Raw genomic sequence first — 13,170 nt, 5'->3', positions numbered from 1 at the left:
TGGCGAGGGTACTTCCTGTTTGGCGAAGGAAGCACCAATTAAGGTCAAGGACTCCTAATCAAGTCATATGAGGCCACCCACGCGTCTGTACGACAAACAGTTCATGAGATATAGAGGCACTTCCTGTTTGGCGAAGGGCACTTCCTGTTGCACCAATTAAGGTCTAGGACTCTTAATCATGTGATATGACACCACCCACGCGTCTGTACGACAAACGGTTCATGAGATATAGGGGCACTTCCTGTTTGGCGAAGGGCACTTCCTGTTGCACCAATTAAGGTCAAGGACTCCTAATCAAGTCATATGAGGCCACCCACGCGTCTGTACGACAGACGCGTGGGTGTTTGGCGAAGGGCACTTCCTGTTGCACCAATTAAGGTCAAGGACTCTTAATCAAGTCATATGACACAACCCCCGCGTCTGTACGACAAACGGTTCATGAGATATAGAGGCACTTCCTGTTTGGCGAGGGTACTTGGCGAAGGAAGCACCAATTAAGGTCAAGTACTCCTAATCAAGTCATATGAGGCCACCCACGCGTCTGTACGACAAACGGTTCATGAGATATAGAGGCACTTCCTGTTTGGCGAAGGGCACTGCCTTTTTGGTCCGTCCGTCCGTCCGAGCGTCCGTCCGAGCGTCCGTCCGTCCGAGTGTCCGTCCGAGACGCGGGGGTTCCCCGGGGTGGGGGACCCCTCGCGGACCCCCCCGCAGCCGGCCCCGTCTCTCCCGGTGGCTCAGGGGCAGAGTTATGGCCTTTTTTACCCGCCTGCAGTACCGGCGTTCGGCCACCAGGTGGCGCTCCGCGACGACCGGCTCCCATGACGTCCCGAATTTCCCATGAAAGTGCCGCTCCTATTTTTGGCCCCCTTCGGAGCCCCTTTGCGGCGGCGCAAGGGGGTCCGCGGGGGTCCCCGGAGCTCCAGGGGGTCCCCGGGGGGTCCTCGGCTGATGCCGAGGCCCCTTTATTTAAAATAAGTACAATATAACATATGATGACTCCATAGATCTATTAATAGAACATGGGGATGGGCATATAGATCTGAAAAAATATGGATGACTCCCTAGGCCTAGATCTATAGAACTATGTATTTTTTATTTATATCATTTTGTTATTTATTTTATTTCATTTCATTGTAGTATTTATGTATTATTTTTTTAGCATTTAGACTTCCATAGGGACTGGTGATGGAATTAGCTAAAGTTATGGATAAGAAAGCCCAGAGTACTCACTTTTACAAGACATGGCAACAGCTGGTTGCCATGCCAACTCCGGAGCCTTTTGATTGGCTAGTGGGACAGGCCTCACGTCATTGGCTCTCTGTCGATCATGTGATTTTTGGCAGTTTCCTAACTGCTGACAAGATAACTATAAAGAAGGTAGAGTCGCCAAAATGGCTGGGCATCCGCCATTGACGCTCATGGGAGCCAAAACTGGAACCGGAAGTTGTGTGAACTGCATTGGAATCCATGGCAGAAGGAAGGCAGCCAGCTGGACCATGCTTGTGAATAAATTATTTCTGAACGTTTGTCTCCTTTGTCAGTTAATCGGTACAGGAATATAAAAAAATGCATATCACAGGTTGTTTTCCAATCAATTGTTTTTTTTATGTGCACACTGTATAATTTTATTGAGGCATCTAAACAGCGTCATCCTCCGCCATGTATTGTGTCTGGTAGTGTTGCCAGGTTCTAAGAAATAAGCAACCAGGCCTAGGAAAACAAGCCTAAAATAACCAACTAGGGCCAGGGAGGCACTAGGCTTTTATGAGCACTTACTGCTGTATGGAAAATAACCATCAACAAGCTAATAGTTCTGCTAAGATTTTGATAACTTGTCAAATGCGACATTCTGCATAATGAGCACTTTCTACTTTTGGTAGCCTACTTTAATTATATTTTAATACCATTCATTTTTTAATTCCTGAGTTTAACTTGTGAGATTATTTCTAAATTGCTGTATTGATTGATTACAGTTTGCAGAGACAGGTACAGATAAAGAGAAGTAGGCTAACAGTACAGTACAAGTTCTGCTAAAATTATTTTTCCAAAAAAGTATAAGTATGGCTTGTTTCCATGGGGTCCTTTGTACTCAATTGATCGAAACATTGATAATATTGATGGTACTTTTACTCAAGTAAAAAACGTTGGTACCACCACCACCACCACCACCACCACCACTTAGAACCACTGGTTAAAACAATAAAAAGGCAATTCCCTTGTTACTGAAGATATAATATGCAAAGTAGCCTACTGTGCTCCATCGGTCTCTTTCAATGTTATGAGATAGGCCTACATAAAGTGGCTTAAAATAAGACGAAAAGCTTACTAGGATCTCCTTTTAGTTGACCTTGTACCAATGAGTACAAGTAGGCCTACTGTCATAAAACTGTACGTTTTCCAGGCTTCTAGTACATTATTCAATCAATAAAAAATAAATAAATAAGCAACTTGTTCACTTTATAACAGGGGTCTTCAATCAGGCCAGGGACCTTATGATGCAGAGATGGAGCAATCCCCTTAATACCACCTTGTAGAGGCTACAACATTTGTAGGCTATTCATGTGTAACATTATTCATACTTTTATTTTAAACATGAATACATAGGCATATACCTATCAACAATCAACAATATGTCAATTGCAGTAAGCTTGTTTTATTTTTAACATAAATGTGGAAAATGTTTTAAAATAATTATTTGAAGATAAATGGACATGTGGGGGGGAAAGAGTAAAAGAAATGTATTTATTTGTTCATCAATCAAGCAATAATTTCGCGGACCCCCTGCAGTACCTCCGCGGACCCCCTGGGGGTCGTGGACCCCCCCCCCCCACACACACACACAGACACCACCTGCAACAACCAATATTTACAAGCAACTTCACAGACATTAAGCCCAAAGTCGCTTATAATAAGCGAACATGGCAACACTAAATCCTTGGCACGTTCAGAACGTACTTTGTACTCTTTAGATACCTCTATGAAATTGCACAGTGTGCACATTGAAAAGTAACATAGCAGAAAAAAAGTTTTATATGATGTCTTTTATTTTCCAGAAGTGATTATTTGACAAAGGTCTAAGACAGTCAGAATAATTGTTTGTTGGTGGTTTGTTCATGAGCTTCTCCACGGACTTCCATGGAATCCAATGCAGCCACCAAACTTCCGGCTGCAGGGCTGGCTCCCATGGTGAGACGAATCTGCCGTCTGGAATTGCATGATAGCGAAAATGACGTATATGTCCCTACCTTGTTTTTAATTTCCTTGACTGCTGACTGAGATTTGTAGTCGTGCAGATGATGAAAGCATTCGTGATGAAGTAACCAAAAAAACAACTCGTAAAACAGTAAGAAAATATTCGTATTTTGGCTTGTTTTTTTAGTTTTGGCATAATAATCACTGCAGCTTCCAAAAAAACATTCGTAGCCTACTTCTTTTTTTTTAACGGATATATTTTTCAAATTAATTTGTTTACGTGTAATTTTTTTGGTAAAAATGTTTACGAGTAAAAAAAAGGAAAAGTACGAATACGAATTAATTATGGCACAAAGATAACCCCATACACGGACCCCCATCGTTACAAATGTTCGCTTAAAAAAGTGCCTACATATCAGGCCTATTCAAAGATTTGCTTTCCAAATTAGCAAATCTACAAGCTCGCAGCGCAGCACTCGGTGCCGCGCTGTGAGCTTGCTATTTTTTAATAAAGCTTGCTATTTTTCAATAAAGCATAAAATAATGAAGGCCCCTCCACCCCCCCGTCCCATCCCCCCCGTCCCCCTGTGACGCCCCTGATTATTATTATTATTATTCTGCAGGGGTGGAAAAGAATACTCAGATATTTTACTTAAAGCTATACTGTGTAAGTTGCTCAACTAGTGGTCAGAGCTGTATAGCAAACCGCGGTCGCGTCCGCGTCTTTCGGCCGTTTTTCGCCGTGGACCGGGCCTCTCGCCACCGCGTCCGCCTGCAGCTCGCCGAGATCTATCTTTAGAGGGGTCCCTGGTTCCTGTGCGTTCAGGCATTCCGGAGAAACGGACTCCTTCACCCGAGTATGTTGTTGTTATGTTGAGGCAAGCTACTCCCTGAGAAGTCAGCAAGATGCCCCTGTGATTGGCCGGTAGTGTACCATGTGTTTATGATCGGCGATATGATTGGCCAACGTATACACATGATGCAGATGACGTCATTTTGCCGCGAAATTCTCCCCCCCTCACGGCTCATAGAAAACATATAAAGAGAAGGCTTTAGAAGCTGAAATTAACGGAGTGGGGGTTCTAAAACTTTAGCGATTTAACAGTTAGGACAATTTTAAGATTTGTTTTATAAAAAAAGTTACATGGTATAACTTTAATTAAAAGTATCAATACTGCAATATAGAAATACTATGTACAAGTAAAAGTCAGGAAATCAAAATGTACTTGAGTAAATGTAGTAAAAAAGTGTTGGGATCAAAATGTACTTAAAGTACCAAAAGTAAAAGTACAAAATGTATTTGAAAATAGCCGATCTACAAGCTCACAACTGTGCAATTAGCTTGTAGATCGACTATTTTCAAATAGCCTAGGTATAAAATAGGGCTAAAGTGGTTGATTTAGGCTATGTTTTATACTATTAAAAGTTATGGTAACACTTTCTATGAAGCCCACATTTATAATGCATTATGAGGGCATTCATAATGCATTATAATGCACTTATAATGCCTCATAACTACACTCATAAACACACATAATGCTTTATGATGCACTATATCAGCAGTCATACAACATTACAATGACACTTATAATGACTTAAGTCCAAGTGTTCTATGGATGCTCTTGAATACTTATGAAGACCACATCTATAATGCATTATGAGGACACTCATAGTGCATTATAATGCACTCTTGAATACTTACTTACTACTTACTGCCCTTTATGCCGGCTGGCATGTAGGGCAGCAACAAAGGATCTCCACTCCTGTCGGTTGTGGGCCAGCGTCTTTATAGAGCCCCAGGTGTGATGCAGGGTCTTCAGCTCTCCCTCCACTGTCCTACGCCAGGTGATTTTGGGCCGGCCTCTCTTACGCACTCTTGAATGACTGCTTATAATACATTATGAATACTATGCACACAACTCAAGTCAACTGTAGTAACGACTCATAGTATGTTATAATAGCCCATGAAGTATCATGAGACATCATTGTATGTGTTAAGTAAAGTGACATATATATGGATGCATCTATAATAATGCATAATTTTGCAAAAGACCAAATTTTGGTATTTTTCTTACTTTGAATATGTTTGGATTTTTATACCTTGAGTTTCCATTCCTACAGCACCCACATTTTACTGTATTAATATTATCTGTGCATAATAATCACTTAAGATGCAGCATAGATTATGTTAAATGCATGAAAATACATTACACTTTACTTAGCCCCGACAATGAAGCGTTATGATGAATTATGCATTATTATAGATGCTTCCATATGTATGTCACTTTACTTAACACATACAATGATGTCTCATGATACTTCATGGGCTATTATAACATACTATGAGTCGTTACTACAGTTGACTTGAGTTGTGTGTATAGTATTCATAATGTATTACAAGCAGTCATTCAAGAGTGCCTTATAATGCACTATGAGTGTCCTCATAATGCATTATAGATGTGGTCTTCATAAGTATTCAAGAGCATCCATAGAACACTTGGACTTAAGTCATTATAAGTGTCATTATAATGTTGTATGACTGTTGATATAGTGCATCATAAAGCATTATGTGTGTTTATGAGTGTAGTTATGAAGCATTATGAGTGCATTATAATGCATTATGAATGCCCTCATAATGCATTATAAATGTGGGCTTCATAGAAAGTGTTACCAAAGTTATATCTGCAAAATAAACTAGTATCTAAAGTTTCCAAATAAATGTAGTGGAGTAAAAGTACAATATCTGGATCCGAGATGTATCTAGAAGTAAAAGTATTGGAAATTCGAAATTTAGACCTATCCTCAAAATTGTATTTACAGTAAAGTGCTGTAGTAAAAAAAAGATTCAAATGACATAGCAACAAAGTAACTACAGTAAATGTACTTACTGTAGTTACTTTACACCACTGCGCTCATTTGAATCTTTTTTCATTTATTCTGAGGGACACTTTATACCACTATTTACCATAAGACAAATATAAAAAATGAAACTGACAAGAGGAATACAACTGACTGTTTCCTGCATGATGCTGATGAGTGATTCAAAACTGTCAGATTCTCCTCATTATGTCTAACTCCAGATTAAAATAAACTAACCATGAATGATGTGCTGTGTGTGTGTGTGTGTGTGTGTGTGTGTGTGTGTGTGTGTGTGTGTGTGTGTGTGTGTGTGTGTGTGTGTGTGTGTGCGCGCGTGAGACGATTTTTATGGCTTACAGCTCATCAAATAAAAATCCATATCTCAAAATATTAGAATATTACACATGACCAAGGATTTATAATACAGAAATGTCAAACTTCTGAGAGGTTAATTAAGGTTATGTTGCCTAAAGGCATGAATCTGGTCAGCCTGTGGTACTGCTGAGGTCTAGGTGAAGCCCAGGTTTGCTTTGATCTCTCATATTCCTCTTGACAACACAATACAGATTCTCTGTGGGGTTCAGGTCAGGACAGTTGGCTGGTGACTGGTAAGTTAAGGACGGTAGCCATGGTCTGTACACCAGTTACTAGTAGTTTGGCTCTGTGGGCAGGTGCCAAGTACTGGCTAAAGGGAGTACAGTCACATTAACATTTATAGGTTTGTCGGACAAAACACACTATACACATTATAGCAATTAGTGGTTGTGTGCAATTCCAGGCTTAAATTATCATCATCATCAACAACAACAACATTGTACAACCAGTTATTTTTTAACCTACTAATATTATTATCTCTGTTTTATAATTATTGATCATGTGATCTCTGGCACTGTGCATTCAGAGACTAAGCCAGTTAAAAAGCATAGTGTCATAATACAGATGAATAGCTTACTTATTGATAGACTGTACATAATTCACCCTTTGTTAGCCTCCTGGTTGGTCCCTGACTGACCAACCAGCAGGCTCTATCTGCCTTGTCCCGCCCTGGTTCCGCCTTTTTTATGTTGAATTAGCTAAAACATAATTTTTGGAGAAATAAAAACATTTAAAAACATGCTGATTCACTATGCTGCCACTGAGCAGCTCCAATTGACTGAAACAAAGTTTGAAATTAGAATTGAGCACACAGAATAACAATATGAAGCAACTGAATTAACATGGCAGTGGATGGAATGTCCCACTGAATGTCCCTCCAAGTCAAAGCAACCATGGGTGTGGAAAGGGGCAGGACAATGGGCGGGACTTGACAAAGGGTGAATTGGACTACAAATTCAATGTAATGAAAATATAACAACAAACAACATTTGAATTATGGAAAATATAAAATCTCTCTGGACATCCTGACCAGTTGACAATGACATGGTCTCTCTCTCTCTCTCTCTCTCTCTCTCTCTCTCTCTCTCTCTCTCTCTCTCTCTCTCTCCTTCTTCCGTGAAAGCAAATGCAGTTCAATTCAATTCAGTGTCACTAGAGCAGAGAGAGAGAGAGAGAGATAAGAGAGAGAGAGAGAGAGAGAGAGAGAGAGAGAGAGAGAGAGAGAGAGAGAGAGAGAGAGAGAGAGTTAAAATGAGTTGAATAATTGTCTGCTTTTTATATCAGTGCCAAACACTGGAGTGTTGTAAAGAAAGTTCACAGTCTGCTCTCTAGACCCTGAAAACAATACACAGTTAATTAAGAGTCTTACTATATCCATGCTCAGGTTGTTTGGCAGTTTACAAGATAGTAGCTCTGCAGCATCGTTAAACTGTGAATTTTAATTGAAAAGGTGTGTTGGCACCGATAGTGCTGGTATGGCTAATAAAACATGTGTATAAATTCACATTGTGGATGTCAAATAAAGGTTTTAGGGTGTGCTCAAGTGGCGGCATGTTAATATCTGCAGGAAGGGTAACGCACAGAAAAATTAACAGAAAAAAGGCTTACTCTTCTAGGTGAATAGAAGTTGACTTGAAAAAGGTTTACTACAGTTAAATTAAAACGGACAAGAACATGGTTGCCTATAACAACCACACTAAGCTGATATTAGGATTCAAGTGTCTCCATTTTAAATCACTTTTCAGACTCCACCTTTGCCGATAGCACTTACCGTAGCACTTTTCCTATATCCTCAATGGCAATACTGTATGTAATTTAGATAGCATTGGTTTGGCCGCTAGTTGCGCTGTTTCCCCCCCGCGAGGTACCAAAAAGATTTTTTCTCCCCTGGACTCCATTAATTTTCCTCTTTGATTATCTAACCTTAATAAACATCGTCATAAATACTTTATGGTTCCTGTCGCTAGTGAAAAACCGCCTTTCAATTACCATGATATGCGTTTTGTGCAAATATGGTCCCATTTATGTTAACATTGATGATAAAGTTGCGGGGGGCTTGGCCAACTAAACTGATACCAGCCGGCTGTGTTCTTCTTCGTGTGCTGTATTTCGGGAGGCTCAACACCACATTCTCCCATGTATCCCTGCGGTTGCACGTGACCGTTGGCGGCCATTAGCATTCCTTATGATTCCTGGGGTACCATTCAAACAATGATGGCGACACCCATACAAGGGACAACAAAAGCGTCATTTTCGCTGCATATAACCAATGGCTTCGCATCGTCCATATTTTTTTTTTACAGTCTATGATTGTAAGTCGCTCTGGATTAAGAGTGTCTGCTAAATGCCTAAATTGTAAATTGATATAATAAGGGGGACAGTTACAACTGGTCAGTAGGCCTACCTCACCACAGCCTGGTGTGCGTTAAGGCATCTCCATACTTCGACAGAACCGAACTTTTCGGTTGAAAAATAAACTTTTTTATTTTTTATCTTTTCTGAAAAAAAAGCGTTGGATGTTCATACTTCGCTCCTGTTCGGTTGGCACGTTGGAAGTTGGAAGCGGTGGCACGTATTGTGGAGGTTATGGAGTAGAAGGAAATGTTAGAGGAGGCAGAGGTGGAGGAGGAGGCGATCACATCTAATCGTCGGTGGTATGTCCGCCCGCTAAATACGACAAGTTCCCAGGATGGCCTGTATCAGACTCTCGTTCAGGGGATGAGGGGCATGGACGAGGAGAAACATATTGAAATAATGAGAATGTCTGCCAGTCGTTTTGACGACCTTCTGCGTCGTGTCACGCCGCTCATTGAGCATGCACCGACAGTCCGACACACACACACACACACACACACACACACACACACACACACACACACACACACACACACACACACACACACACACACACACAGTATAGTAGTTTTCGCAGGTCGCAAAGCAAAAACAAAAGCAATGTAGGCTACAGTAGCCTCGCGTCACCAGGCTTTCCAATGTACAGTAGCTTGGGGGGGGGGGGGGGGGGGGGGGGGGACACACACGTGATCCAACCGACCAATCACGTTGGCCGTTTCACCGAACATGATTTCGGCGAGTGACAACATCTCGTAGTGCAAATTTCAGAACTATTGTTCGGAGAAAAAGCATTCCAGAACTTTCGAGGAATTAAATTTTATAGTTGAAAAGGACCTTTTGACCGAAAACGGCGGTTTCGGTCATAGTATGGACAGGCCTTTACCCTTCCTGCAGATATTAACATGCCGCCACTTGAGCACACCCTAAAACCTTTATTTGACATCCACAATGTGAATTTATACACACGTTTTATTAGCCATACCAGCACTATCGGTGCCAACACACCTTTTCAATTAAAATTCACCGTTTAACAATGCTGCAGAGATACTATCTTGTAAACTGCCAAACAACGCGAGCATGGTTATAGTAAGACTCTTTCCATTTGTGTGTGTGTGTGTGTGTGTGTGTGTGTGTGTGTGTGTGTGTGTGTGTGTGTGTGTGTGTGTGTGTGTGTGTGTTTTTTTGAATGGTGCTCCTGGAACAGGCTCCAACATCTGTCTTTGTCCGGTCAAAAACCGGTGGGAAAAACATGAAAAAAATGTCCGGGGCTTAAGTAAACTGAAGTGTGGCCTACATCTGGCCTAGATAATAAGGCCTACATCTCGGCACAAACGGCTCAAAGTTTGTTGTACAAACAAACTAGATTTGGCCTAGATTTTGGCCTAGTTATGGCCTACATCTGGGGCAAACATCTCAATGATTGTTGTGTAAAATGTCCGGGGCTTAAGTAAACTGAAGCGTGGCCTACATCTGGCCTAGATATGGCCTACATCTTGGCACAAACGGCTCAAAGTTTGTTGAAGCCGGACAGGGAGGGTGATACTATTCATAGCATGTATTCCTACGGGCTGGGGCGGCACCTGTCAGCAGGGAGTGTTGGGTGGGAGGAGTAGGACGAAGGCTCTACGTCCTCCTGGTGGGGGCTCCTCACTGGCAGGTGAGTCAGTAGGATACAACAACAGTGACAACACAGAAATGTGTGTGGGGACGAATTAATTGGTATAGCGACTAAATTGGGGCGGAAAAGGGGTAAAAATAATTGTCTAAAAACCGACTCAAATTATAAAGAGAAAAAGGAATTGTGAAGCTCCTTTTAAAATGTGACACAACCGTTCAATAGGCCTTACATTTCCTGTGGAGCAAGTTGTTTGTTGTTGTTGTGAACACTATAGACATTGTGTGTCTTCTGTGTGTGTGTGTGTGTGTGTGTGTGTGTGTGTGTGTGTGTGCGTGTGTGCGTGCGTGCGTGCGTGCGTGCGTGCGTGTTCTGAATGCCAGACCCTTTCCACTCACTAATAAGATCAATGACTTGCAACTATGGCAGCTTGCTATGTCATCTCAAGTGACAGAAGAGTTGTGTCCAGCCAGTGCATTGGATGTAATACATACATATCGTTCAGACGCACCATGGGTAATTTGTTAGTAGAAGTAATGGAACAGGGGGGGGTGGGGGCGGAGAAAATATCTCACGTGACTTTCGAGGGGGAGCAGATCTACAAGCTCCTAACATGTCACGCAACAAAGAAATCATTTACACTTGTGTTCAATGACAAAATATGTTGATCTCTTTCATGACACAAAAAGCTATAGTCGATGTTTGGAAAGCTGGAAAACCAGAGGCTCATTAACCTTAATTATACCCCCAAATATATATTTCTGTATGTATATAATGTAGCTGAACAAAAGTGTGTGTGTGTGTGTGTGTGTGTGTGTGTGTGTGTGTGTGTGTGTGTGTGTGTGTGTGTGTGTGTGTGTGTGTGTGTGTGTGTGTGTGTGTGCGTGTGTGTGTGTGTGTGTGTGTTTGCCACTGATTAGTCCAGTGGTTTGAGGGATAACCGGGAGAGACGACACACCAAGCCCCACTATTATTTCAAAGGTATAGAACATATTTCACATATTTCACGTACTACGTACGTATGTTAACAACAGTCTGTGGAATTCTACATGACAGTCGACAACAATATGGTGTGGATCGATCCAGCAGTGTGCGAGATTAGCTCCGGCCAGATACACAAGATGGTCATCTGACATTTTCAACATACAAAGTAAATGAAATATATCAAAAAGTAATCATTTGAGACCAAATTTTACAATTTGCGGGATTCCAAGTGAATCTGGTGACAGTGTGACAAGCTCTTTCAGAGCCACAGCATAACATGATTATACATCTCCATTCAGAAACATTGCCATTAAGAAGATTGACTTCCATTATTCTAAATGGAGGTGTCACCTAAACCTAACCTTAACCCTAGCCCTAACCTCAGTGGGGGTATTTCTGAATTGGGATGTTTCTATGTGGGGGTGTTTCTGAATGGAGGTCTGCCCCCCTGTTTCACTCTGCAAAATAATTCTAATTAGTTCACTTTGTCATAAATTGACTAATGAAATCCAGGGGCAGGGGAAAGATAATGGTGGAGTTCTTCTCGGCAGCGATGGTTTGGAGGGTCTGCAGGTAGCGCAGCTGCAGGGCCGAAGGAGATTCGGCCATCACCTGGGACGCCTCCTTCAGGGCGCGGGACGCGTTCACCTCGCCGTCGGCCGCGATCACCTTGGCCCTGGCTTCTCTGGAAGCCTCGGCCTCGGCGGCCATGGCTCTCTGAAGCTGGGGGGGCAGCTTCACGTCTTTGATCTCCACGCGCTCCACCTTAATGCCCCAGCAATCGGTGGCCTCGTCAATGATCACCTGCATTTTGTGAGCGGTGCTCTCGCGGTCCGACAGGAGCTCGGACAGGTTCTTGGTCCCCATGACGTTCCGCAGGGTGGTCTGGGCCAGCAGCTGGGTGGAGGAGTGTGCGTGTGTCACCCTGGTCACAGAGGTGTAGGGGTCAGTGACTCGGTAGAACACGGCCGCGTCCACAGTCACGGTGACCGAGTCCTTGGTCAGGATCTGCTGAGGAGGGATGTCGAACGACTCAGTCCTCAGATCCACTTTGACAATGGAATCAGTGAAAGGCAGAATGAAGTGAAGGCCCGGTCCTTTGGCCTTCTTGTCTCTCGTGCGGCCGAGTCTGAAAAGGATAGCGCGCTCATAATCCTGCACCACTACAAAACTATGCCAGGCGGTGATGGGGAACAGGACAAGAGTGGCTACGCCAGAGATGAATATCATTACATATTCTTTGACGGGTCTGAACCTTCTCCTTTTTTTATTTCCAGTTTCTTCTGGCATCTCCAAATTTCTGGTTAAAGACAAATCAGGTGTCTGCAGAGCACAGAATAATGGGCAAAATGTATATCAAACTGTATTGTCCTTAGTTTAAGTTAAATGACTTATATAGGCTGACAGAGCACTCCAACACACAGCATTGCCTAATAATGCCCATTTGTGCAGGTTCTCTTGGATCCTGAATTGTGTATGCTTGGATGTTGGACCTTACTTTTTCTTTGTAATTTTTATCCCACGACTTTGTAACCCATTTGTTCACCCAGTGCCACCTGCCTAAGCTATGTAATCCTGGGCTCTGCTCTCCCTCTGCCGTGCCTGGGGAGACAACGGACTGACCTCATGCTTCCTTCTATGCATGAGTAGCAGAGATGGGAAGTAACGAAGTACAAATACTTCGTTACTGTAACGAAGTACATTTTTCAGTACGTTGTACTTTACTGAGTAATTATTTTTCTGAGTACTTTTTACTTTTATCCGTTACATTTTAACACAAGTATCTG

General features: G+C 42.4%; 1 protein-coding gene across 1 annotated transcript; it reads right to left on the bottom strand.

Annotated features, from left to right (window-relative positions):
* Positions 1–11,863: 11,863 nt before the first annotated feature.
* On the bottom strand, positions 11,864–12,613 carry LOC308306666 (stomatin-like; the record flags this gene model as incomplete). The annotated part of the gene is made up of 1 exon (XM_080751707.1): positions 11,864–12,613. The coding sequence occupies one exon, from the start codon at positions 12,611–12,613 to the stop codon at positions 11,864–11,866; it is 750 nt and encodes a 249-aa protein (XP_080607833.1).
* Between the last annotated feature and the right edge of the window lie 557 nt (positions 12,614–13,170).

This window comes from Nannobrachium achirus (genome assembly GCF_963921795.1).
Source record: "Nannobrachium achirus genome assembly, chromosome: 21".
In the NCBI taxonomy this organism is placed as follows: domain Eukaryota; kingdom Metazoa; phylum Chordata; class Actinopteri; order Myctophiformes; family Myctophidae; genus Nannobrachium; species Nannobrachium achirus.
This window is presented reverse-complemented; position numbering and strand designations above follow the sequence as displayed.